Source organism: Apis cerana, linkage group LG6 (genome assembly GCF_029169275.1).
Source record: "Apis cerana isolate GH-2021 linkage group LG6, AcerK_1.0, whole genome shotgun sequence".
Classification (NCBI taxonomy): domain Eukaryota; kingdom Metazoa; phylum Arthropoda; class Insecta; order Hymenoptera; family Apidae; genus Apis; species Apis cerana.
This window is the reverse complement of record NC_083857.1, coordinates 12,445,048-12,472,234: the sequence shown is the minus strand read 5'-3', so window position 1 is coordinate 12,472,234 and position 27,187 is coordinate 12,445,048. Positions and strand designations below refer to the sequence as shown.

The 27,187-nt window shown below is 38.0% G+C and overlaps 1 protein-coding gene across 5 annotated transcripts in view; it reads right to left on the bottom strand.

Moving 5' to 3' along the window:
* LOC107993946 (teneurin-a) overlaps positions 1–27,187 on the bottom strand; it is a 628,759-nt gene that overhangs the window by 320,551 nt on the left and 281,021 nt on the right. For 4 of the 5 annotated variants that reach the window (XM_062076384.1, XM_062076386.1, XM_062076385.1 and 1 more), the window contains exons 5-8: positions 15,198–15,401; positions 14,425–14,592; positions 5,910–5,936; positions 2,938–3,105 (exon numbers count right to left, since the gene is read on the bottom strand). In XM_062076384.1, the coding sequence (XP_061932368.1) occupies positions 2,938–3,105; positions 5,910–5,936; positions 14,425–14,592; positions 15,198–15,401 (567 nt within the window). The remainder of the gene's footprint in view (positions 1–2,937; positions 3,106–5,909; positions 5,937–14,424; positions 14,593–15,197; positions 15,402–27,187) is intronic. The other variant, XM_062076388.1, reaches the window with a different exon arrangement.

Here is a 27,187-nt window from a genome sequence, read left to right as displayed (position 1 = left end):
ATTGAAAAAAGTGTATGTTTGTGTATATATATATATTTAATTCGATGATTAAATTATTAAAAATTTTTAATTTTAAATAATGTACTTTTAAGTTTAGTGTTTCTTTTCTATTATAAATTTAAATGGATCGATAGAAGTTTATTTCGTTCGTTGAAAAGCGTTAATTTCAAAAAAGAAAAAGATGGAAATCATCAATGTACAATTGTACGAAAGAAATTGATAAAAATGTAATCACTTTATTTACACGAGATGGAAAATCATTCGCACTAGAGCAATTAAAATTAAAGATAAAATCGATACAAAAATCCCACGTATGATGCACGAAGGTTAAATGCTGATTAAAAACAGAAACGTTGAAATCGATGAGGGAAAGAGAGAGATAGAAAGAGAAAGAGAGAGGTCATATTTTGAACATTATTAAACGAAACGATTCATGATCGCATAAAATTGGCATTCCATCAGTTTCGATTGTGAGATGTGATATCGGATAAAAAAATTTTTTAATTGAAACAACAATCCCGGTGGGAATGACGAAAAATAATTTTGCGAGCAATATGGCCGCGTTCGAAAGCTTAAATTCACGGGGACTACAAGCCGACGCATCGAACAATATTATTAAATTAAACATTATGATTCGCGAGCTGCGCGGAAAACGCGTCCTACAATATTATTAAATCAAACAACCGCGCACAAGCGATCTTAATAAATTCATAATACCTCCGTGTATATTTTTAGGCATCGGTATCAATTTTCGTTCCGGTAGATATTTCAAGATGGTAGATAAACATTTACGGGATACCGTACCTAGAGAATCATGGATAATGAACGTAGAATCAGTATCAAGACAAACAAGGAACGCGATGATAATAAATCCTCCCATTCACGTTGCCTCTGAATTATTAAAGCCGTGTTAACCTGTTTGCCGGATCGTTTCTTAGGCGGAAACTACTTCTGGCATGAGACTAATGTGAGAACAGAAATTTGGTGTGTTTATAATGAGTGACTGGGTATCCAGCGTTCGAGATTAAGGCAATATTTCACGTGGTAGAACGTATAGACGAAACCAAATCTCCGAGAGTAATCTAAATTCTTAATGCGTAAAAGGGATATATCTAACCTGGAAAGACTTACTTTTAAATTAATCCATAATTCATAACCGAATATTCAATTCCGGGGCTAATATCACAATGTTAATTTTAGAATACCAGAAATTTTCTGAACGAACTTCTAACCTAGATTCACTAGGAGAATAATCTATTATTATTAAAAAGATGACAATAATATTTCTTCCTTGAAATATTCGAGTAGTCATATGTATTATATTTTTATCGGTTCGTCATCTATTCGATACATTTCAGATTATGTGCACACGAAATAAGAAAGTATTCAAAAACTAATCATTCCAAACATAATCAGATTCGATGTAACGTTTTCACGAATATAATTGCCTGGAAGATAACAGATCGAAACATGATCGACCTGTCCATGTCGATCCCGAAAACACGTTGTAACATGGTCGAACACTCGAAAATATCGTCTCCAGGTAGCCACAGGATGATTAATGACCGGCGATAACCCCTGTTGGTTAATAACGCGTTCCTATTATCGTAGAAGTGTTTATAGCATCGGTAAACGTGAATCGAACACGGCAGAACGTAAATCGCACGTATAGACATGTACGTATAGGGGGAGCCACGCTGGAGAGTGATCGCAGCGCACGTGTGTAACGCGGAATATTCGGGTAAAGGAGTTGGTGGTGGGGGAAGGCAGCTTGTTACGAGCTCCCATGCCGGTACAAACGATGTTTAGTCGCCGAGCAATATATTAATAGTGTGTACATAGAAATATAGAGAAACGAATACACACCGAGTATATTTACAATGAATTAACGGGGGCGTTAATGCAAAATCCCCGGGACTATACTCGCCATTAGTTTAAACAGATTTCCATCGCACCCAGATGATCTCGCATCTACATAACCGGGCGGAGAGAGGGCGCGCCGCGAAATTAAACACTCGTTCGTTGAAAACTGAACCGCATTACCTCGAGCTGGTGGGCCGCCTCAATCCTCTTCGAATTTTCAAACAATAGGTTGATATGCTTTGTCGGTTAATGTGGTCAGCGAGAACAATAATTCTTGGTAAATATCCACTGTAGAGATATTGTATTATCGATGGAATATTTATTGTACATATTCTAGAAGACTTCGAAAGTATATCATAATTATAAACTCGAAACTTTAAGAAGAGAATCGAAAAAAGGAACAATTTTTATTTTTTTTTTTGAAAATTTATAATCACCATCATGAAATAATTCTGAGGAATTCTATTCTGCCATTTCATCTTGAAAATATTATTTTCACGACATTCTCCGACTATCCGTTTTCTCGTTCACGGATGACGAATTAAATAGTAATCAGTTCTAATAAATTCATTCAACCTCTTCCCTTAGTCGAACACGGTAGAGACGGACTTCCTCTACGTTAGCTCGCCGGAGAGATTTTATCTTTCTCAAACTTTCATAACTAGCGGGCTGCATTGGTAATGTATCTTCGAGGATTCAATAAAGCACGAAGGGCCGTGGAAATAATGAGGAACGCTGCCGACGCGTGCACTTCGTCAGCCGTTCCCTAATTAATTCCGAGTAATCGCGTAGGAAGTTAATTCGATGCGTCAGCGATTGGCATGCGTGAACACGGCGAAAGGGTTGTACAATGTTCCTTTATGCTCGATACGTGTTCTTGTGTATATAAATCATCGAACTTACGTAATATTGTCAACGTAATTTCATACAATCTTTAAAATTATTAATTCTCAATTCTCAAAGAGGGAAACCTAACCTAACCTAAAATTCGAATGTTGGAAAATTGACTCTATGTTTCGTGGCGAATAAAACATGAGATTGAGACATGTCATGATGCAACAGATATATACTTACCCGAATATTTTTCCGTCTGCATTTGATCGGTTGGCACAGCGAAGTTTCCCGTGGCGTTCGGCGGACATCCATTTCGATTTTGCTGCGTGCGCAGAGTCGCATGCAAAGACGGTCCACGCGGCGGCACTTCTGGTGGCGCTGGCTCTGGCGGCGAATCTCTACCAGTGTCTGCAAAAAGTCGCGCAAGAACTTGAATTCTGTGCGTTTCGTCGCGCCATACTTATGCATGCGTGTGTATTTAAAACATGCATAATGTGTATTTGAAAATTTTTATTCGTTGAAATTCTTCTATTTTGTTATACATACATGTGTCAAGCGTTCAATTTATTCCATAATTTTTCTCGCGACTTTTACTCCAAATAATACGAAAGAAAGATTAGATATGAAAAATAATGGTAAGATCGAAAAGAGGCTATCGATGTACCGTATCAAAATTCGTTCGTGAATAGGGGCAACGATGTATATAGGATACCATAGTAGAAAGAATGGGTGTCTTCATCGATGCGTGGCACGCAACGTTTATTTCACGGATGGATGATTGCATATATAGGCACGATTATATGAAAGTTCCATTCTCTCTCATTTACGCCCCCTTATCCGCGTTCACGTGACACCAATGGATTACTATCCAGTGGAAACGCGAGCAATTAAACAGCATCAATGACTAGCCGTTTCCTAATTACGTTTCGTAAATGGGTATGATATGAAGGATCTATTTTGCACGATATTAAGCGCATCGTGAATGAATAATTTTTTTTTCCAAATATTTAAATCCAAATTTTGAATCTTACAATATTCTTTTGATTAAAATCGAACAACTGCATATTTTTCATTCCATTATTACATCCTATGTTGCATCTTTATTACATCGGTGCTTTCACCATCGCGCTTGTTCACCGCGGATAAAAAATAAAATAAAATAAAAATAAAATCTACCGAAGATAATGCAAAGAGGATTTCACAATCTTTGTATCAAGGAAAATATCTCGAAAGTTTCTCCTCATCCACGTCGTAACCAACGTTTCGTTGGCCTTCACTTTAAGTGTAAACGCTTATTACACCGTTTAAAGCCAGCGACGGTAATTCTAAAAATTTTTCATTTCCGGCCAGGGTGCTCGGGGTATCCGGCCCTTGGGGGCCCGCGTTGCGGGCATTCCGGAGCCGAGTTGCTTATAAAGTTATTCAAACTTGTAAGGAACTCTTCTCGGCGAATAATTAAAGTTACCTAAATGCAAAGGGCACAAAAGAAGGGCTGGCAGGCATGCTGCAAGCAATACAAGCGTTCAGCCACGTATTCACGAAACCATACGTCTGCCTTGCGTGTATGTGTATGTGTACACATTAGCGAAAAATAAACATGGCGGTCGTTTTTTTTTTGGACTTATGAAACTGGAATTCAATCTCGTCAAGACTCCACTATCTCACTAACGAATATCAAGATTCAATTCGTAATGAAGAGTTAATTTCGTGATATGATTTGTGATAAGAAAAGAATGATTTTAAAATAATTAAGATATAGATAAGTACCATTGAGAGATTCTTACAAAAATGGTCAAACTATATGTGTTATTTATAACCATATGAATTGTAAAATGCAGAAAATTTGAAAGCTTACAAATAACATTGAAACTCCACTCGTTCCCTTAACAATTACAGATACAAAGTAATTTCCTGAATTATAATTCCATTCTAACCTAACAAAATTTTTTGAACTTAACTTATACCACTACCATAGTGTTAAAAATTTCAATTACAACACACATATAAATGTTCAAATAGAATAAAAAAATTATGCGAAAAGAAATTATTTCTTTATCTCCTCTCCTTTTATCTAATTATTTTCAGATAAAATATTCTCGAAGAATACTTTCACCCAACATAATTGCATTTCTCGTTAAAAGATATACTCGTTACACTTCTCAAACGATTCTTCTGTAGAATTCACCGTATAACAAATACCTGGTTGCATAAGGGGGAGGGCGAAAAGAAGCATACACACACGCATACACAAACACTTGTTCTTCTTTACTCTCAGCGAACAACGAACAAGCTCGTTAGAATTTAATCGTACTTATCCGGAGCAAATTGCAATTTGTATACGTGATCCTTGTATATCTTGTAAGAACACGCGATGGATAATAGAAAGCGGGTGCAATAAGGGACGATGACGCGGCAAATCGATAACGCGTTAAGCATATATATAATTGGGGCAATGTATAACCATTAAGGGTTGTTAATGTTACAGGGCGCATTATTGTAAATCAAGGTTAACTGCAATACTGTGGTTTATTACGCTTTCGCGAAGCTGTGTAACTTGGTTTGCGGCAACTCCGACGCCGGATAATGGAATTTCGCTCTTCGGCCATCTGGATTAAAATCTATTAACTTAGCGATCGCAACTTCGCCGCTGTGTGCAATTGCGCGTACGTGTGGCGATTACCTGCGACTAATTCGGGAATATTACATTTAAACAATGTTCATCGATGACACGCTTGAATCTCACAGTATACTATGATAAATAAGTAAAGGGATTGTAAAAATTTTTCACGATAAATTGTACATTTAATTGTAAAAAAAAAATATGTAATTCGTGTACTTTGATTATCCGATTAGACGAGAAAAGGACAATTGAAAATTTGTTGAGCTATATGAAAAAAAAAATGTAATATTTAGGAGATAAAAGCTGTAATAAGAGAGATCTAATAAAGAAAATTAATTATAGCTTAACCGAGTGAAGTCTCTAATGCTTACGACGATATATAATTTTATAGTCCATTACGATAATATCTCTTTAATTTGTGCCTTATAAACGTCCTATAAAAATTCTTCTTTTAAAAGCTTTTGCTCGGTGGAGCTATAGCCATAGGTAAAGACAGACTCATTAAGTATATTCAACAGACTAAATACAATTACATACTATGATAGCGGTTTATACAAACTACAATGCAACATTGACACACGATGATACGTACCTGTGAAGTAAATGGGCCTGGACAGAGCTGCGCGTGTGAAGGAATGTGCAGAAGAGAAAAGTGCGTTAGTGCGGCGAGGTTAGGCTGGTGCGCGCGCGAAATCGAACGTGCTGTTAAAAGTGATACAAGCTGTCATGATAAACGGGGAAAAAAATCGTGTGACGCGTAAATGGTCACGCGTGATGGAAGAAAGAAAGAGAAAAAAAGAATGAAAAAGAAAAGAGAAATAATAAACGAATGATGCTGAATGACACACGTTTTAAACATAACCACGATGTAACGAGATCACATGGCCTAGATTATGAAGAATCGTTCGATAATTAGACCGTTCGAGCTTGGTTTCCGTTTTGTTGACAGTTGTTGGAAAGTTTGCTCATTAACGCGAACCTCGTTTTTTTTTCTTTCGCTCTATTTCTCTTTTTTTGGTGGAACTCTGAACTCTAATATGGAGAATAATATAGTAGAAAATTAATAAATCTTGTTTAAGTATATCGATATAATAACAACAAATATCAATATCATTAATTTGACGCTAATTTCACAAAATTTAGTTTTACAGAATCGAGGAAAAATACTTTAACCTCTCAGTCTTGAAAGAGGACGACGATGACGATTCGACAACGCTTAGAATTACTAGAAATATATAATGCAGCAGATGTCGTATACACGGATTAGCTTATTGACTATGGTTATGCTAGAATTAACCAACAACGTTGGTCAACACCGTGAATTACAAACGAAGACCGTTTCTCTTCTGTGCACGTGAACGTTACTCGATATTTTCCGTAATAAGCGGTGATAATTGCTTAATTAAAGCGAAGCGTGAAACGCGCAATGCGTTCCTGTCAGCGACAGCCGCGTCCGTCCCGTATCTTGGACGATTTTACCGTCGAAACGTACATTCGTTGCAGTTATTGAACAATCCGCCGGCATTGTTCGAGTGTTGGGAACACCTGTAACGCTCAATTACGAAGTCGATAGCCCGTGTTGACGAGAAAAATGCTCGCCGCGACATCTCGTGACTCCTCGATGAATTATCCCTGTGCATTTATTGGCGAGGACATAATACGGGCTTGGATACAAACGTATTAAGTTTTTATTTGATTTCCTCTCTGTCCATATTTTCGACTCGAAAATATTTGATATAAAATTTATACGTTTGTTATACACACTATATTTTTTAATATTCCGTGACAGTATTTTAAATTTTTCTCGTTATCTCTCCCTTTATTAAAAGTTAATCTCCATCAGGCATTTCCATTATCCCATGTGAAAAATTATCATTGTCATTCGTTAAAATAACAGTTTCCAGTTTATAGACATCTCTTATCGAGGAAAAATTAGATTAGATATATTTATTAATTTTAATGATTATCTTGAAAATAACATTCCCTTCTCTCGATCAAAATCGAAAAAAAATCAATTCGTCATTGCGTTTTCTTTTAAGTTAAATTTCCAAAATCGAAACATTAGAATATTATTCCTCCATTATTTAAACAAATAAATTTGCAATCTGCAAAACTACTACACTTAACGATGCGCGAAGCGCAGATTATTGCTAAACTGCGACAACAATAACGGTATCGAGAGATCGTCATGGTTGTCAGCGACGTAGATGTAGATTATAATCGTTTATCGGTTGACCTTTTATTTCGTTTCTAGACAAAATCGTTTTACACGGTACACGGCATAATGCTAGCCGGAGGCAAACGCGACGCCCGCATCGAGTTAAAATCGATTGTGTTGCCAGGATGACGGTCAACGCGACGTCATTGACTGCGGTTCAAATCGCATTGTGATATGTGATGGATTACCGTTTATATCGAAGCGTACATCAAATCGAAATCAATTTTCTTTCGCGATCGCCAGAATTATCTTCGTTCAATGTAACCAACCAACCGTTCCTACCAACCGTTGAATATGGAAAATTGTTTAACTTCAGAAGCATTGTTATAGTTTGTAATGGCCTCCAAATATCCATCATGAGAAATATTAACGTATAATTGAATCAACGTTGGCCCTATGATGTTGCTCGATATAAAAATATTATTCATTTATATCATACAGCCATTCGAATGCTTTTTAAGTTATGCAATTCTTTAATCAAACTTCCTTTTTTTGAATTAAAAGTATCATAGGTATGCCAGATATATATATATCCTATTCGATATAATTATACCATTGGAAATAAAATTAAAAAGAAAGAAAATTTTTATTATTTTCCATTTGCATTTTCTCTAAACGGGTAAGCATTTTTTATTACCTTTATTTCATCCGAATAATACACTCGCACCGAATATTCGACCAATCTAATTTCTCTAATCTCTTCTCTGAATCCCAACCAGTAACTGGCGCGAATTAGCATCGTTAAAATTGGCGAAACTCGTTTCACCCTCGACAGGGAAGGACACTTCACACAGGGCGCTTATTTATTCACACGTTTAATTCTATCGATAGAACGTGGACAAAGTGGAAGTTTAGTCAATCGCCACTAACCAATCGCGGATCGTATTGGCCGGCAGTGGACAAAGGGGCCGAACCAGGTTATATCCCTGGTCCGTGGATAGAGTTAGTCAGACGTTGGCAAGGGTGCACAAGGTGGCCGACACTGACTTGATGCGGTTAGCGATTCGCGCTGGTAACTCGATTTGATGCTCTAATGCCTTCGTCACGTCCGACGTTGCCGCGTATTCATGTAAATACGAATTATTTCGTCCGCAGGAGTCGCTGCGGTCGAGACGTTCGTTGACCAGCGCTGCTCGAGGATTCCTTCCTCGTGCAAATTCATTTGCGAGTCGATTCCAGAATTGCAGTAGTATCATTTGGGATAATAAATTTATTTCCATTTTATCTTTTTATTTGGAATGCGGTATCGTGTGTAAATGCAGATGTACGTGAATGCAGTTTATTAATTAAAGAAGAGGTTAAATTCTATTAATAATTTAAATTTTATTTATCTAGTTTATAAAGAATTATGAATAATGCATTCGCGCTTTTTAATAAAAGAGGATATAACAACAAGGGATGATTGTATTTTAAATATTAATTTAAAGCACACTTTTTAAACCCGACCCTTTGATGTTTACGAAATTAGAATTTTATTGTTGAAAAAAGAAAAAAAAATATTTGCAATTTTTATGCAGTAGGTAAAGTAAATCTGGTTAATTTAAAAAAGGCAACTTCGAAATACAGTTTAAATGAAAAATGAATTCGAAAAAGAGAGCGAGTTATGAAATTTATTTGTTTTTTCAATGGAAAAACTAGGTTATGAAGTTCAATTCCCCGTAAAAAAAAAAAAGTGCGTTGCTCGAATCAAAAAGGATCGCGTTTCCGAATAATTCAAAAGAATTCATAAAAAACCAAGATATACGTATTTTTAAATATATTAAAAAAAAAAATAGAATTAAACACATCCTTATTTTATCCTCTAAATATTATAATACTTCAAATATTTCATGTGCATATTTATCCACGTTATTTACGGATAAATTTAAATTTTTCATAAAATTCCACACGAACGCTTATGGTTTGATAAAAAAATTTTCCTCTCGTGGAAACGAAATTTTAATTGCAGAGAATTAAACAGCCTCGACGAATTACTAGTGGAAACTTCGAAATTTAAGGATATCGGTTTAACTATTTATCTTCGCCAACGATCATTGCTTATCATTTTTATTCCTACGTTCCCCGTAACGGTGGTTCGTTAAGAATCTCGTTCCCCGATGATAACATCTGATAAGATTCGCCCTGTTAAAGTTTCCATGGACGGGGGGAGTATAAGGGGAATTCTCTATTTGGTTTTGTCGAAACGTATAACGATTAAGCTCAATATTAGGTTACCGCGTGCCCGTAGATTTTCTGGTTGGAACGAAGCGGAAGAAGTGCAACGGTAACGATAATGGCGGACACGGACTATTGGCATAGTTTTCAAGTGGTGCTTAAAATTATTCCTATTTCGAGAAACCTGGCCACGATCCAGGCTGTCTCGTATCTTTTAGATAAGGTCCACAATTTACACCGAAAGAAAAAGAAAAAGAGAAAAATATTGAGAAACAAGAGCGAGGTTAAATTTTCCTCTGATGCAGCACATATTTTTGGCATTTTTATACACGTATTTTTTGTTTCAAAAAGGTTACATGTTTGAAACTATTAATAGCAATAAACAAACGAAAGTTGTAAAATTTATATTAATACGTACTTACTATATGTTATTGTGTTAAAAAACAAATATACTATATTTACAAGAACATTTCTAGTCCGGATCTATAATTGAACGCTTATCTGGACAAATAAAAATATATATTTTTAATTTTGAAAATTCGATAATTTAAATTAAAATTTGTTTAATATAAAATCAGTAAACTTTTCAAATTATACATATAATTCGTACATGTAACTTAACTTTAGAACGCAATGATTTTTCTAACTTCAAAACTTTGTTATTTTTAAATTCTGCTGTTCGACACTATCGAGAAGATATAGAAATGGGTCAAAAATTTTGGTGTTCAATAAAAAGAAAAATCGAAGTTCGACCACCAGAGAGAGAGAGAGAGAGAGAGAGAGAGAGAGAGAGAGAGAGAGAGAGAGAGAGAGAGAGAGAGATGAAAAAAAATATTTAATCCCATTCAGGATCGATATCAGTGTCTGTGACATCTTTTCCTCCTCTATTCGTTTTTCCGTTTTTCCTGTAATTTATACGCTTTCCCAGCGATCGTATTTCACATTAAACTGCCGACCGAATGGATCAGATGTGCCCGGCCTCGTTCAAAGATGCGGCTCTGTTGGCCGCATTATTTGCAATTTAAATAATCCGACAGATCGGTAATTAATCGTCCGGTCCCCGACAACATTTTTTCCCCCTTTGAAATAAGCTAATATCGGCCCAGGATTTACATTGGTATATACGCGGATCCAAATGGACACACACGATCGGGGCGCAGTTAAATTTTCTAGGGCAATCGCCTCCAATCGATATTATATTTGTTGGCTCGCGGTTTCGTTTCAGGAAATTAAATTCTACGATCCAGAGGCCCACCCACCACTTCTGGTGGACACACGTGTTCTTTGAATTCACCGCCTTAATTGCCTCCTCGAATCTTTTTATTTCGACGGTAATTGAAACGGTAATGGAGAATTTTTGTACGCGATCGACGAACACTTTTCGAAATGTGTACACTATAGATGAATGATCGTGATAAACATTGATCGACAATCGTTTGAAACACGAGATTATTTTTTTATTGGAAACATTTTACATCGAAAGTAACTGTGGAAACTGGTAGAACTTAGCATTTATATCTTTGCCAAGATCTGTAATTCGAGTTTGAATCTTAAACGCTATATTGCCTGTCGGAATATCCCTGCGGTCTAATGGAGGTATCTCGTGGCATCTATTAGCAAATGGTTCCCAATGGTCAGCGCTTGCCCGCGTTAACCCTGTGCTCACCATTCTCAGAAAGACGATTGATATTACATTAGATCAGCATAGTCTAATATAGGCCAGTCGGAAACTGTGTTACAGAATTGCTGGTCGCAAGGGGATTAACAGAATTATATTCCTGAAGAGTTGTAAACTTAGTAGGCATTAAATGTATCGAATACATATATATATAGAGAGAGAGAGAACTTTTAAAACATAAATTGTGTTAATATATTCGCTGTCACGAATATTCTCGTTTAAATGTATTCTAATATAAAACATTTTGCATTAGCAAAACTTTTTTTGACCCATCTTCTTTCCCGTGATTTCTGATTTATCGTTGCACTCAAATACGAAAAAGGATTGTGATATTCTCATTACTAATAACAGAATAAACGCGAACATTCAAAACAAGAAATGGCAATAGGAATAATATCACACGATTTGATCCTAGCAGTGGATACTAATTACAGACTGTACAAATATACAAAATTCACAACATGATCTTCTATATTAACCTAATTTTCTCGCATCAAACGCACACTCTTCGCCTTCATCCTTCCTCCCTCAAACGTTAAATTGATTCTACAATTTCTCATTTCACGGTCCGAAAATAAATTTAACTAATCCTCGTGGAGCAGGACACGCTAGTCTAACCGGAGGCGACACACGCATCATCAAATATCCACATCGTCGCTCACGTGTCACTGATACGTCAACGTCAAGAAGTTTGATCTAGCGATCCGCTTTAACGGAGCGCCCTCTCCATGCCCAGAGGGCAAACGTTCAATCGAGTATCCATGTTCGCCGTATCGCGCCATCTACGTATCCAACCTTACGTACGCGATCCAAGAACGCCGCCACAGCCGTGCCAGAGCTCGGCGCCGGGTCTTAATCCGCGCCGCTAATTTCCACGGAATCTACGCGTAATGGGATCACACTTCGCCAAGCAGAGGCAATGACTGGCGAAGCGGCAAATTCCCGGACGAAACGATCCGTATCCGTGCGGTGCTCGATCTTTGCTCTCGCTACTCCCCCCTCTCCCCTCTAAGCTGTCTCCCCTCGCACCGTCGTAGTTGTTTCGCGATATCGGCAGACGACTAATTGGGGCTCCGGCGTCAACGAAACACCCCGGCTAAACGAGATTCGACGAAATTTCGTTTAAAAGTTTGGCAACCAGACTCGTCGACCACCACGTCGAAAACTCGACGACGTCGGGCCACGATGGGGTAGGAACTCGAGAAGCCGCAAAGCTACTTTCTCATCTCCGTGGTAACGCTAAAACTGCGTTACACTGGCGAACGTTGTCCCGCGAGCAGCCTAGGCCTAAATACCCACGACATTCCGAAACAATATAGCTAGCTCGGCTAACTTCTACGCTGACCTACGTGGTAACTAGCCCGGCCTCGCTACTCGCAACTGCTAACTCGGTTACGCTCGAGACTCTTCGGCTGTCCCTACCACTGCTTTCTTCTCTTCGCTCCCCACTCCCGTTCCAAACGAGCTAAAGGCAGCAGAAATATCAATTATTTTTCATCGTTGATGGCTGGAAAGTCGAAGTGTTTCTCAACTTACGGATAGAAAGCAAACGATATTGTCGTTATATCAATTTCATGACCGATTACATCGACGAGCGACAATACTGAATCGCGCAACAGCAAACTCTCATAACCTCGAGTCCCTTGGTTATTTAACGAGCCGGCGCATAAGGCAGTTTGTCGATTACGACACTGTTAACCGGCGGAACAGTGGCGCACCCTTTGAAACATTTGTCTTGATCTCACGATCTCTTTCTTTTTGCCTACGGGCATTTCGCGAAGCATTGTAATTACAGTACCTCGGAATCGTGCAAATCGAGTGTAATTGTTCCAGAGTGAGGATTTAGGAGAACTTAAATCCTCTCGATGGATTCTTTGGTGGTTGGCTTATTTAATCCCAACTTTTTAAAAGGGCTCATCGTATAAAATCTTTTTTGGAAATTTATATCCATTATCTATTAATTTTTACAATTCGATTCCAAAAAATTGTAATAATACGTGCTTATTTGTAATTTTTTTTTAATAACTTTAAAAAAAAGTCTTAAAAATTTAAAAGACCATACATTCATCAATAACTATTGGACGTGGAAGAACGACATCGAATACACACATACGAGGAACTATACCTGGATAAAAATCGCAGATTCTTCCGGTCGAACGGGGTGACTATTAATATTAAGCTTTTAACGAGGAACACGTTTACACGAAACCCGATTTAACTCCGGCCAGGGGCTCGATACCAGCCGGTAATCCTGTTAGTCTGGTAATCGTATTTGAGGCACGGATCGTTAACTTATCGCTCCGCGGGAAATTTTACGTTGCGATTTCCGGGACCGGTTGTGCTCGCGGCAATCAATGAATTTATCCGCGCGCGACTACCCAATGTTTCGAAATGTGGATTTTCTAACTCTGTTATCGATGATATTCGATCGTAAGGATTTCCTAACCTCGTTGTTTTCAACGCGGTTGCTGAGCGTCTTAACCTATCTCGCTTTATTGCTTCCATATGTATAACGTATTGAGAATTTTAGCGATATAAAATTTTGAGAAATTATATTAATATAAATACGTATAATTTTATTCTTTGTTAATATAACCTCAATAAAATTATCGATCGATCGATAATAGTGATGATTTTCAACACGCTAAGCATATAATTTCACTTCAATTCGATTTTGATATCCGATTACAAACTTTTTAACCTCTCTTGTATATAATTCCGCTTATTATCTCATTTGATCGTTTTAAATACGCGATTGAAAACGTTTCCAAATCTAAAATGAAACATGTTTTAATTTGTCCTTCATAATGTTTAAATTTTAACCTTTATTTTTCCGTGTCAAAATTTTTACTCTCAAAACTGCAGAATCTCGTTATATACAACTTCATCACATCTTTCTAATGTATCGTTATATCGCACAACGTGATGTTCTCGAATTTGCCGTCAGATGGAGTGATCGCATGCAATGGACAAAATAACATGACAAACGGTGCATGATGCAATGACAGGCAATGATAATGACGCGAGATATAGAAAGGGACGGAGAGGCAGACTTACCATTGGTAAGATGCATGCGAGAATGCTCGTCTGGGAAGACGGTTTCGGAACGATCGCTAGCAGTGGAACTGCTGCTCAAAGCACTGGTGTGACCTCGCCGCGTTCGTCGCCCCAAGGTCCCTCCACCGGTGCTCGTCTTTTTCGATGGCGCCGCATAAACCGTTTCACCTGCGATGTATCAGAATCGTTGGAATATCTTTGGGTACATTAGAATATCATTCGAAGAGAGACTTCCGGCAGTCAAAGCGAAGCGGAATTTGAAGATGGTACGCGCTTTTGAAGGGAAATATAAATTTTGAATGACTGTGCCTGTTTATTTAGGCAGTTCTCTTTCAGAGAAGAGATAAAAATGAGAGAGAGGGAGAGAAGTGGAAATAAAATTCTCAACAATGCCATTCGAATAATTCCAAGAAAAAATAGATACAAAAAAAAATTTTTCAATATTACTGTTCGAATTGAAAATCAAAAAAACTCGCAACGTTTAAGCGCATTTTTAGTAATTCTGAAAGAACGATCGTGCGACCGACTACGTAAATTGTCGATACAGCGGAAGATTAATATTTACAAAAGCAGGAGACGAGATATCACGAATGTTATTTCGAACCAATGGTAGCGAGCGTTTCTCTTGCATTAATCACGTCGACCGGGTTGACTCGCAACAACATAACGGGTCTCGTCTCGTGACATTTGTAAGTATCGTCTACATTGCAAGCGTGAGCACGCGAGCGCATCAGCGAACGCAACTCCGCTCGTGCCTCTAATTAACTCCGCACCGTTGCCATTGCGGGACCTCTCCGATGATATGCTCCCGTTGTAATGATGCCGGCGGGAGTTGGTATTCTCCAGGGGAAACGGAGACGCCTGTCGATGATTCGGCGTCAAAGTTGGTGGTGGCGTTGGAAACGGCGTTGTCGGATTATCGGTGGTCGCTGCGCCCTCTGTGTCCGAGCCCGTGCGATACGATCGGTCACCAACACCTGCAAGCAATAAATTTTGCATGCTCTTTAACGTTTCGCATTGGCAAAAGTGTCATTTCGAGGATTCCGTAATTTTTTGGACGGTGCACGCAGTTTTTGGGGGAGGCGAGTGATGCATCAAAAAATTGAAATTGAAATTTACAATGTTATCATATAATAAAAATTGCTGTTCTTCAAATAATGTATAGAATCAATATTTCTTTTTTTGCCCTTCTTTAGATTATATTTCACAGATACTTCAAGACCATTAATTTTCTCCTCGCCAAAACAAGCATCCCTAAACTCCCTCTCGATTTCCTTTCCCACTAGATTCCATTAACTCATAGACAAAGGGTCGGCTGTATCCTCGGCGGGCCACGTCGAGCCTATCCCAACACATCTGCTCTTAAATGCAGCCTCATTGTTATCTGCTTGTCCATCGAATCGAACGAGTATCATCCCCTATGATTGTTCAAGATCAAGCCGGGATGTAAACGCGATCGTCGAACGACAGATTCCTGATTTCGTCGTCGTGACTTATGGACAGTGTACAGCTCCGTGGCTGCAGTCATCGACACGGTTAGCGCACGTTTCAGCTGGTAGAGGGCGTATGTTGAGAGACCATCTCGAGAATGGGATGCTTTCGCGATATGGCTATCATTTCGTTTTATTACCGTGTTACTTGGAAAGCTTCGACTTACCTCGTCAAGTTTTCGTGCGTTTCATAGCCAGCTTGCACAGTCATTTCGACTCACGTCGTTGCTTTAACTCCGCGTTTGCTTAAGCTACGAGCGTAAGTTGTTCTTTGAATCGCCACGGCGCTGTTGTCGCGAAAACGACACGATGATATTCTGATACGACTCGAATATATTTCTTTTAAACATCGTGGTAAGGAAAATAAAGTATAAAGTTTCCATACCATTGTATAATGTAAATCATTAATCAATTACCAAAAATAAAAAAAAACAAAATTAGAAACAATTAAATTCTGTTTATGATAAATAATTAACATTTCTTATTTATAATACAGAAACAAATACAGAAGAAAATAGAAAATATCTACATATATATATCTGAATAGTGATCATTTAAGAGGTAAACTCGTTTTTTGCAGTCTCTTACCTTTCACAAGAACAACGAAAATGTACGAAAAAACATATTACACGTCACACCCGATACCCGTTGCTTCGAATCATTCCAATTTCACTCGAATCGTTACTCGTGGGCTTGTACGACACCCGTCACGTACCATCGTATCCTGTTTACGCGCAGGCATCCTGTGCGCTACCTATTGGCTGTGACAATCGGCGCGCATCACAGCAGCCAATGGTTCATCAGCCGTCGGAATATTCTTGTCGACGACGCTTGATGGTCCATGACACGAAAATGACAGTACGCGTAGCTCGATTCGACGATACTTTGATTTAAGCGTAATATCTAACATTTAGATTGCGGTTCAATGGTTCAACAGACGTGACTCGGTTTTAATCCAAAATGGATCGTACGATGATTTCGTTCTTGGAGATCTTTGGAAGATATGATTCGGTTTAATAATAAACACGAATATTGTACGTGTGCACTTCAGTTTGACATATTTTTGAGATAAGACATATACATGCAATGTTTCAACTTTGGTTGGAATAAAATTAGAGGTTAGGTTTATTTCTTGATTGACAATAACATTATAATAAGCAGTTAATCTATTATTTGTTTTTGTAATTATGCAATATATAACGTATTATGTGATAAAAAATGATAATATACTTTAATATTATTATTTAACCATGATTCCAAAAAATATAATTATAAATGTTATCGAGCATTACTGAATAAAAAAATTTATATTCATATAATTTTGAATACCTTTAAAATATATAAGAGAACAAAAGTAGAAAATCACGAATCAGAGAGTAGTTACATTACAAAATACCGGTAATATCTTGATCTAGCTAATCCTAACCTTAAAACGGCGAACCATACGAAAAAACAGTCTGGTTGTGTGAAAAAGTTACGATGGATCGGGGAAACGTTAGGGGATAAGAACTCTGGCTCGTTGGCTGGATTAGGAAGATGGTTAAAGCTAGTGTTTCGATGGCCTCGCTCCTATTTATCAGAGTGTAAAGAGGTGTGAGACTACGTAGCCAAGTACTTAAAAAGATCAGCGGTGTTCCGCTGCTCTTTTCATCCTTGCTCGCCATTTAACTTCACGTCGAGAGCAATTTTTAACATAACTTCAAACAGATCTTCAACATAATTTCAGATTATAATACCATTTATACATTTTTCTATGATAAAAATATATTATAACCTCTCTTTTCTTTCTCCTTTCGATAATTGAACATTCGTCCAGTTTTTTAATTCGTTTTGTCAATAATCAACGCTGCTCTTATCACGACTTGCCAACTTCCTGTTATTATTTCTCGATATTGGTCATAGCTTGTTAACTCAACTGGAAAACAGGCGCATCGATATTCGTCTCGTTAATTGGCGGATAATTGCCCGTTCAAGGAACGCACGATGTAATATACCATTAAACTTTGTTCCACCGCGAAGGACAAAAGGGTAGCAAGATAGCTGGAAAAGATGGGCGCGACCAAAGAGTAAGGGGTGGGGTTTAGTATGGAAGAGATGAGGGGATTGAATCTTGTCGGTAATTAATGAGGAAAGTTTTACAAATAGCCGAAGGCATAGTCACTAAACGCCTTAGCGAGACCGTGAATTCCATCCGCAAGCAAAATATCCCGCGAAAGTTAGTTTTTAATTGATAATTATCTTTCCCGGTATAAACGGTAATCAGCATTCCATTCCGTTTCCATTTCTGTCCATCTAATTGCTCTTTCTTCCCGCCGTTGAATTGTCTACAGGGCAGAGAAAGAGAAATGAGAGGGGAGACGAGAGTTTCGAGGACTGTAAATAAATTGTGCGTATATATTTTGCGGCCCGGTAAAGTTTGCGGCTTCAGAGAGAGAGAGAGAGAGAGAGAGAGAGAGAGAGAGAGAGAGAAAGGTTTTGCAAGTATTCTTATATTGGAAGTTATGAAAGAATGCTCTTGAATGCTCATTACTTCGTCGGGAAGAATAAAACGTATTGCAGTAATACGTCTGTTAAGAATTATATTTATAATTATGCATTACGTGTTAAAATGTTTAATATAAGACATTAAGATTTTTAGTAGTATTAAACACGTTTTGCAAAATATTTCATTGAAAATGACTCGTGCATTATGCACGTTAAACAACACAAACTTTGCCTCGCTTTATATGTACCACTTTATATCAAAATTCAAAACAACAAACCTACACGTTATATACGTGCATACATATATACTTATTGTTAGTAAACACTTTCAAACATCTTCAGTACATTAAGCAATAATAACATAACTCACTTTATCTCACTTTATAAGTATTATTCATCAGAATTCAAAACAAGCTTATACGTTACCTATACACTTATTGTTAGCAAACAATTTCAAACATCTTCAAAATATCTATCAAATCGGTAAAACTAGAATTAAAATGAGATCAAATTTAAACTAAATTTCAACCTAATCAAAACTAAATTACTTTACCTTCTCCAAAATACTTAAAAAAAACACTCTAAAAATATCATAACCAAAACCAAACTTCCAAACTCGAATCTAACCTAAAATGGATCGCTGATTAACCTCTTTTAAAACGTTAATTACTCACATTTAACTCCCTTCATTTCCCGACAATTTCTCGAATTTCATGCTGGTCTTATACATCTCAATCTCGTTCAAAATGCCTATTTCAGTCCGCTCCATCGCGACAACGTCCCCGCGAGATCAAAGATCGGAAGCGAATCCGGCGAAGAAGGCATCGTGGCCACGATATAAAGAGAGATACGGGCAAGATGGGCAGCCGCGATAGCTCGAGACGTCTGAGAAAGCGAGTAGCCGAGGGCCGAGGCAGCGGCGCTGATATTGCTCGCATTAAACTTTCATATTCAATCTTGCCACCCACCGGTTCGGCTCTTTCCCTCGTTCCCTTAGCCGGAAGGTCGAGAGCAAGCTCAGCCCCACATGTAATTGTGTTATGCCCTCTTCTCCCCCCTCCACCTCCTTCCACCATTTCTCCAGCTCTCCTTTTCGCGAGCTTTCCGCTCTTCTTCCCACCGCTACCCCACCCCACGAGCGCCAGTGACGTTTCTTACGCCTCGTTCTCGCAATTTCGTTGGCCGCGTTTTCTATAGATTGGATTTTCTAATTTGCGCTCTCGCCCTGGCTTCCGGCTTTATACAGTATACAAGCGAGAGTAGGTTTCGGGGCGGATGTTGAAAGTTGTGTGAAATGCGATTTCGCAAAAGTCGCAAAAGTGGAGGTTAGAATCGGGAGATGGTCGGTGATATTTTTGGATACGCGTGTAAATTGCGAGGTGCGACATTTGTAGGTTATGAATTTCTCGGTTGCCCGGTCGTTTGTACGATATTGGGTTATGATAGTTAGGGGGATTTTCGTATCGCTGTATATGGATATCGACTGTATTTTTATCGATAGATCGACTGTTTTGGTAATATTGAAATTTTGAAACACCTCGTTGGAAATATTTTTTACTTATGAAATTCGGAATCTGTGAATCGTTACTTCTCTCAATTTAAAGTAGATTGTATGTAATTAATACAATTAATAATAGAATAGAATAAAAAAAAGTACTGTTCCAAAGAATATTTCATACATTACTCCAATGAAAATATAATCTAATAATAAGCTTCGCTGCTCAAGTTACATGATACATTTAAAAAAAGAAAAAAGAACATCATACTTATGAAAATTCAAGTCCATTTTTTATGTGCTCGCCATCGCTAACGAGCACTCAACATACAGGGAAAAATGATAATATCACTCGACACCATACTCCTATTTCTTCCTTCCCCCGCCATCAACCTTGTCCATGGTTATTCTTTATTCCACGGTATCACGTGTCGCGTATTGTCGAACGTGTAACGACGCGTGGTACGCGAGTCGGGTAATAAAATCGATAGCCGAGCCGGTCAGTTTTGTCGCTGTCGCTCACACTTCCGGTCAGAAAACTAAATCGGCCCCGTATTCGAGGACAGGGGCAGAAAAATAATAGTGTTGGAGCGTATTCATTCGGTAGGCCAGTCCATAGAATCGCTTTGATACACGGTGGTGGTGCTCGCATCGCCATACCTTGTTTATTGTGCCGACCTGGCGTTGATTGGAAATATTGGTTCGTTGTTGTTTGCCGTTATTTCAGGCACGGAGTATCTCAGAACAATGTCCATGGTGGCGCAACAAGCGCCACTATTTGCCTTTTATTTCCAACAACGATCTTGCGAGACTCTCAAAATCCGTCAATCATTCTGTCGTATTTACGGAGTCCTCGAAACAAATAACAGAACCTTTGGATTCGATGCGGTTCATAATATTACGGTGGCTCGATTTATCGTCATATTTCGAGAGGAGTTCACTTCTTTCGATCCCCTTTCGTGGTGTCCCGTTCACGAAGGGGCAGACAATGTACCGAGAAGGATGAAAAATGAGCCGACTATTTTTCTTCGATTCCTTCTTTCGATTGGACATAATACGTTGCTGGAAACGATTAGGAAACGCTCCCTCTATATAGCTATATTTTATCGGTCGATAAAGTATTCATTATTTCGATATCGACGTGGTATTGACTCTACGGTAGGAAGGTAGATGTAATCTGATGTTCTTGGAGGTTATGTCTGATTTTATTGACAGGTCTAATGGATTTCGCGAATTATAATTGCCCACGTAATTGATCTCATTGTAACGATCATTGTACGCGAAAATGTATGAATATATCTGGAAATTGAATATTTTAATAATTGAAGCTAATTCGAAAGTTTTGTATAAAAATAAAATAGAAATATGATAATAAAATTAAGATTCAATTTCCTTGCGCACGAAAACTTTTTGAACAAGTTTTTATAATTTTCTGATTAACATTAACATCCAATAAACGCTTTCTCTCAATTCTCACGAAGGACAACAATTTGCAACAATTGATTCGTTACTCTTAACATATATATATATATATACGAACTTTTGCACAAAGTTTGACCTCTGGTGATACGCATAACCATCCAATAAACGTTCCTTTCAACTTGCTACGTAGAGAAGACATCAATTTGCAACAATTCATTCAATATTCCAGCCGTATCCACGGTACGGAAGTTGTACACATCCTGCGAATCGGCGAAACGGAATTAGCGCGACGGGGGTTCCCCCGGGGGCGGCGAACTTTTCCAAGCAAGCTCGACGGAAAGCGAGCGTCCAAGGTGCATTCGATGACCGGGCGGCCGCGCTGTCATGGCAACGGTCCACCGCAAACAAAATCCACCCCCTCCGGGGGCCGCGACGGTCCTCGGCCACGGAAGGAATTCCCGTCGAGCTGAAGAAAGCCTTCCCTTCCCCCTCGCACTCGGTCAAAGACACGAGCCGCTGCGAATTCCGCTTCCGGCCACTGCCCGCCCCGGGATCAATCTTTGAGGGGCTTGTTCCAGGAAACTCGGGATCGCCTCGCTGAAAATTGTGGCCTCCACCGCCGAGGAAAATTTACGAGCTGCGATTTAGGGACCGGTCGGCAAGTGTTAAGATGTTAGGGGGGATGTTTCAAGTATTAGGACTGGTGGAGCGAGATTTGGTTGTCGTGAAGGGTGAGAAAGTGGTGGCGTTGGAAGTGTTGAATTGGAATTGTTACGTAATGGGTTAATCGAGGCAATTGTTTCTGGTTTGCTGCAATTGTTCAAGATCGCGCATTTATTTTTTTTTATTTATTATCTTCGCGTTGTTTTTATATTGCTCCTTGAGAAACTATTACAAAATAGATTCTTTTTTTTTTAGTCACACTTCGAGAAGTTTTTGATCCGAATTTATTAATTAATTCTTTAATTCTTTATATATATTTTTAACTTTTTATTCTGATTATTATTTTTTATTATGATTTTTATTCTGATATTCTGACTATAAATATTTAATATCGTAATTAAATTAAAATAATTTTTTCTTATCCAAGCAGTTAATAAATTTATCTAGACATTCGTACAACTATTTTAAAACTTACAAAGTTAATAATTTTTTTTTTGTAAATATATTATCGAACAAACAAGAGAACATTGAATAGCTAAGGAATCGATACGGACGGACAATCAAAATGAACAGTGCGATCTAATTGCGATCCACGATAGTCGACAAACTCCTCTAATTAGTTGCGAATAGTGTTACGTCCGAGAAGAATCCCTTCGATCGTGAAACCTGACGATTAATCTGGAACCTCGATAATTTTATGCGTTTCGGCTAACGAACGTGGGGCATTCGACGAGGGTTGCGATGAAATATGACTGTCGGAAGATAAATTGGGGTTACGGCAAATTGCTGGCGCATCCAAAACTTGCTTAACCGTGATCGGCCCTCGCCGATAAATATACAAATTAGCGATAAAGAGATGGTTGATGGAAAAAATTGCGCGAGGAATGGCCATCGAACTTTGGACCTCACGATTTTTCGATTCGTTCTCGAATCATCATTCGCTTCGTTCCTATTTTTTCTTTTTTTTTTTTTTTTAATTATTCGTGATATAATTTATCGGGGCAAATTAGTCCCCTTCGTTCATTTATATAACTTTTCCTCTTCGTTCTTTTATACAAAGCACGTTTAATTGCCTGCAAAATTTCTAAAAATTTCAATTCACGTTATTTATAATTATGAGAAAAAGGGGGGCTGGTTAAAGAGAAAATAATAAAACGTTGCAGAGGTGTGCACCAAATATGGCGCTAAATAATAATTAAATACAACATTACATATTAATTGAATGCAAGGGAGAAGAGGGGAAGGGGGGAGTAAGGAACAGCAAAAATAATTCGAAAGTAATGCAGAGAGGTAAAATAAAGATATTAATTATTTTTCAAATTCAAATTTTTAGAAATGGAGAGAAAGCTTCTTGCATCCTTCCTTCTTCTATCACTCATTCGTTCAAAATAATTTCGACCAAGCGTATTTCCGAATCGTGAATGATCGACGATTTACAACGACTCGAGTAATAAATCAATCGATGAAAATTCTCGCCCTCTCCTCCATAAGTTAAACACGAATCCCCGAAATTTGAATAGCATCGACGCGTTCGAGGCTGGCCTTTCCCTCTCATACCAGCCTAAATCAATATGAAGCTTTTACCCTGCGACGTAGGGGAGCCATCCAGAGCGGGACACAGAGCTCGTAGGAGGGTATTCTGCTCATCGAGAGTCCTTACATATCGAAATTTAATATATATCGGATGCTCACCTATATATAAGATTGCAATATCTGTTAATGCATTCATACTTGCGAAGGGACCATTCTTATTCTTATTGAACGAATAAAAAGAAATCGATGCAAAAATGGTGAAAATTATTTCTTCGAATCGCGAGTGAAATTTAACTTAAATTATTTAAATAATAACTTGATAAATAAGCGAGATTTAAAGATAGAAAAAAAGTCTTCAGAAGGATAACAGCTTTTCCAATCCTGTCCTCTCTTTTTATTTATTATTTATTATTTTTATTAATCTCATTAATTATTAATATTGAGGGATATCATACAATGATAGTTCGACTGTAGTACTTTAGTAACAAATTGCGATATTCGATTAATGAAATTCAATTTGCACATATTGGCTTCTCTTACGATAAACAGGATCATCTCGTGAATGAATGAAACCATCTTTTTTTTTTCTCTTCCTGAGAAAATTAAAATCCGTATACAAAAGAAGAAGAAAAAAAAACAATCTCGATCGAAATGACGCGCGAAACTCGGCTCGAAAAAAAGAACGAAGACGCAAGATAGAGAGATACAGAAAAGGAAAACAATAAGCACAATCATCGAGCTGGGAGGGAGGAAAAAAAAAAGAGAGAAATTACGCTTCATCCTCCTATGAATGGCCACGGTTTAAAACAATATTCGTTTCATGGCCACGATCCGACGAGGATGGGACAACAACGCGATTTTCCCAACGTGGTGTGAAAATAAAAAAAGAAAAAAAATCCCACCACGCACGGAAAGTGTGCATACATCGAGGAAAGGACCCTCGTGCACCGTGCATATCGTCGGAAAAATCGATTTCGTACCTCGAGCCATCTCTCCTAGAAATGAATCCTTCCCTCCCCCTTCCACTTCCTTCATTCTCCTGTTCTTAATCGGTCGTTGGACGAAACCAACCGATCCACCCACTTTTCCTCCTCCTTCGCGCACGAGAAGAAGGGACAGAGACAGAGAGATAAGCACGGTTGGCGAGGTTATCGCGAGGCGGCACACGATAAAGGTACGTAGGCAGGGAGGGAGGGGTAAAAATACGCGTAAGAGGTTTGTAGAGCCGGGCGCACAATGTGTCTTTTTACTAACTGTCATATGCATAGGGAACAACGGGGGCCGTCTACACAGAGGCCGCTATCGAAAAGCAATTTCCGAGACGTCAAATGGAATGGAATCGAGTCGGGGGAGGGAGAGACAGGGAGGGGGGAGAAGAAACTTTTGGTGACGTTTTCCGTTTGCCCGTGGTGGCTCGAGGATCGAGATCACTTTCTCGAGAATGTGAGAGCAAGGAGAGAGAAAAAAGAAGAAAGAAAAGAGGAGGAGGAAGGAGAAGAGGGTGGGGGAGAGAAAGGAGGAATAACGAGGAAGAAATAAGGGTGGAGCGGGGGAAGCCCGTATCTTCAACAGGTGAAAAGTGTCGTCCGTTGAAAAGGGCCACTCCTCGCTTCAACTCTCTCCGCCCCCCTCCTCTTACCCCGCCGTTCCTCTTCCTTCCGCTTCTTAAACCGCAAGCTCTTTCGTGAAAGAAACCGGCGTCCATCGTTTGGGAAAAACGAGCCGCGCTCTGTCGCCGAGTCATAATAAGTCGATGTTGTTACAGTTTGGATTCTTGTATTTTTTTTTAAAAAGAAAAAGCATTATTTTGTTGTTTTTTTTTAATGCAAAATTGATCCGTTGAAAGGGAGAGATATCTTTCAGGATGTTGGTTAATTAAGGTTAAAAAATATTAGATACGATAGATACGATGAAAATCTAGGGAAATTATTCCCTGGAATTTCGTTCCAGTGAAGAATAAATTGATTAATCAGATTAATTCGCGGAACGAATGTTTCTGACTCGATATGAACGACGACAACAAATGAATGAGTTCATTAATCGAAGATTTTTCATCTCCAAAATTATATTCTAGAATAATCTGGAGAAAACATTTATTGTTTGATAAATCGGCAGAATTTGGCTCATCAAGTTGTACAAATCATTCTAATTTCAACCTGTCATAAACCATTGAATTGCGTTTCAATTTTCGAAACATTCGAACATTTGCCGGGTCAAAAAATTCGCAAAATCATCGCAAAGAAATTAGTTAATGTTTTGAATAATCGCATCTTTGTAATAAAAAGAAAATTTAGATAAAAATATTCGTACAATTCGAGGGGGGAAAAAATAAATAAAAGGAACAACTATATCATCAAAGACGTCCAATTTGAAATATAACAAAGTTAACGCGAAATTCGAACGAAATTTATCTCTTCGTATCCGCGATTATCAGAGCGGATAGAATATCCGCGGGATTTCGACTAAAATAAACGCGTCTGTTGCATCGATTTTGCGGCGAAATAAAGCCACTATCGAAACGAAATAGGGGGAGGGGGAAAAAAGTCGCACGCACGATTGAACTCGAGCCTTTAAAGTAGGGCATCGAACCGATGAAACTTCTTTTCGTGGAAGACAAGAATCGCTCTGGACATTTCTGTAACGACGTTTAATCGTATTTCGCGCGGGCAAAAGTCCCTAAAGATGGTGTTAACCTTACGAATCCTTCTCTCGTCAAGTGGCGCTGCAATCAGTCCACTTAACCTGAGAAAGATGGGAAGAGAAATCTGTTAATTTTGTAAGATAATCGTATAATATGCAAAACAATGAAGATGAAAATGGAATATCAAATGTGAAAAGTGCTGGTAATCCGTCTAATTTAATAAGAAAAGAAGAAGAAAATCTTAGTTTTAGTCTTAGAATAATTCGATTCTGCAAAAAGAAGATAGAATGATCTCTCTTCTTCTCACTCTCGTTGATGTTATAAATCTATCTCGCTTCACTTAACGCGAATTTAATTCAATCAAGATATTTTTTTTGTTTCGATTTATAAAATCGATATAAAATTAAGAGCTTGTATAAACGAGAATTAATGTAATAAAAATTTAATCTAATAAAAAAAAATGATAAAGAAAAATGTGCAAGTTTTTAGATTATTCTTATAAGGATATGACGGTACATAAACCAATAGTGACGAGAATTAAATGTCAAATACGAAAGGTGGTTGCTGGTAGTGGCAATGTGTAATTTAAGGGGGAATGGGGATGGAATGGAGACTGAAAGGGAAAGTGCCACTTTGAACCCCTGGAGAGTCTTTCGTTGCTGTGATTAGGTTATATATGTTCGTGATGGAAGAACTAAGAAAAATTGCGCTTGACTTTTGAATGAAGTGGTTTTTTTTTAGGTTAAGTGAGATCGTTCGAGAGTTGATTTGATATTAACGCATATTAATATACTGTGTTATATTATCTCTATCCTTTATTTTATTCATTAATGAATATCTATTGATTATAATAATAATAAAGATATATATGTTATAATTATTTATCGAAATTTTTAATTTAGTATTTAAATTTTTAATATCGTATTGAAAAACTTTGTTTTCAGTTTAGTTTATTTTTTTTTTTTTTGCGTACGCGCGCCCTTTTTCCTATTAACGTTTCGACGTCTATTACGAGGGAAATATTCTCGAAACATT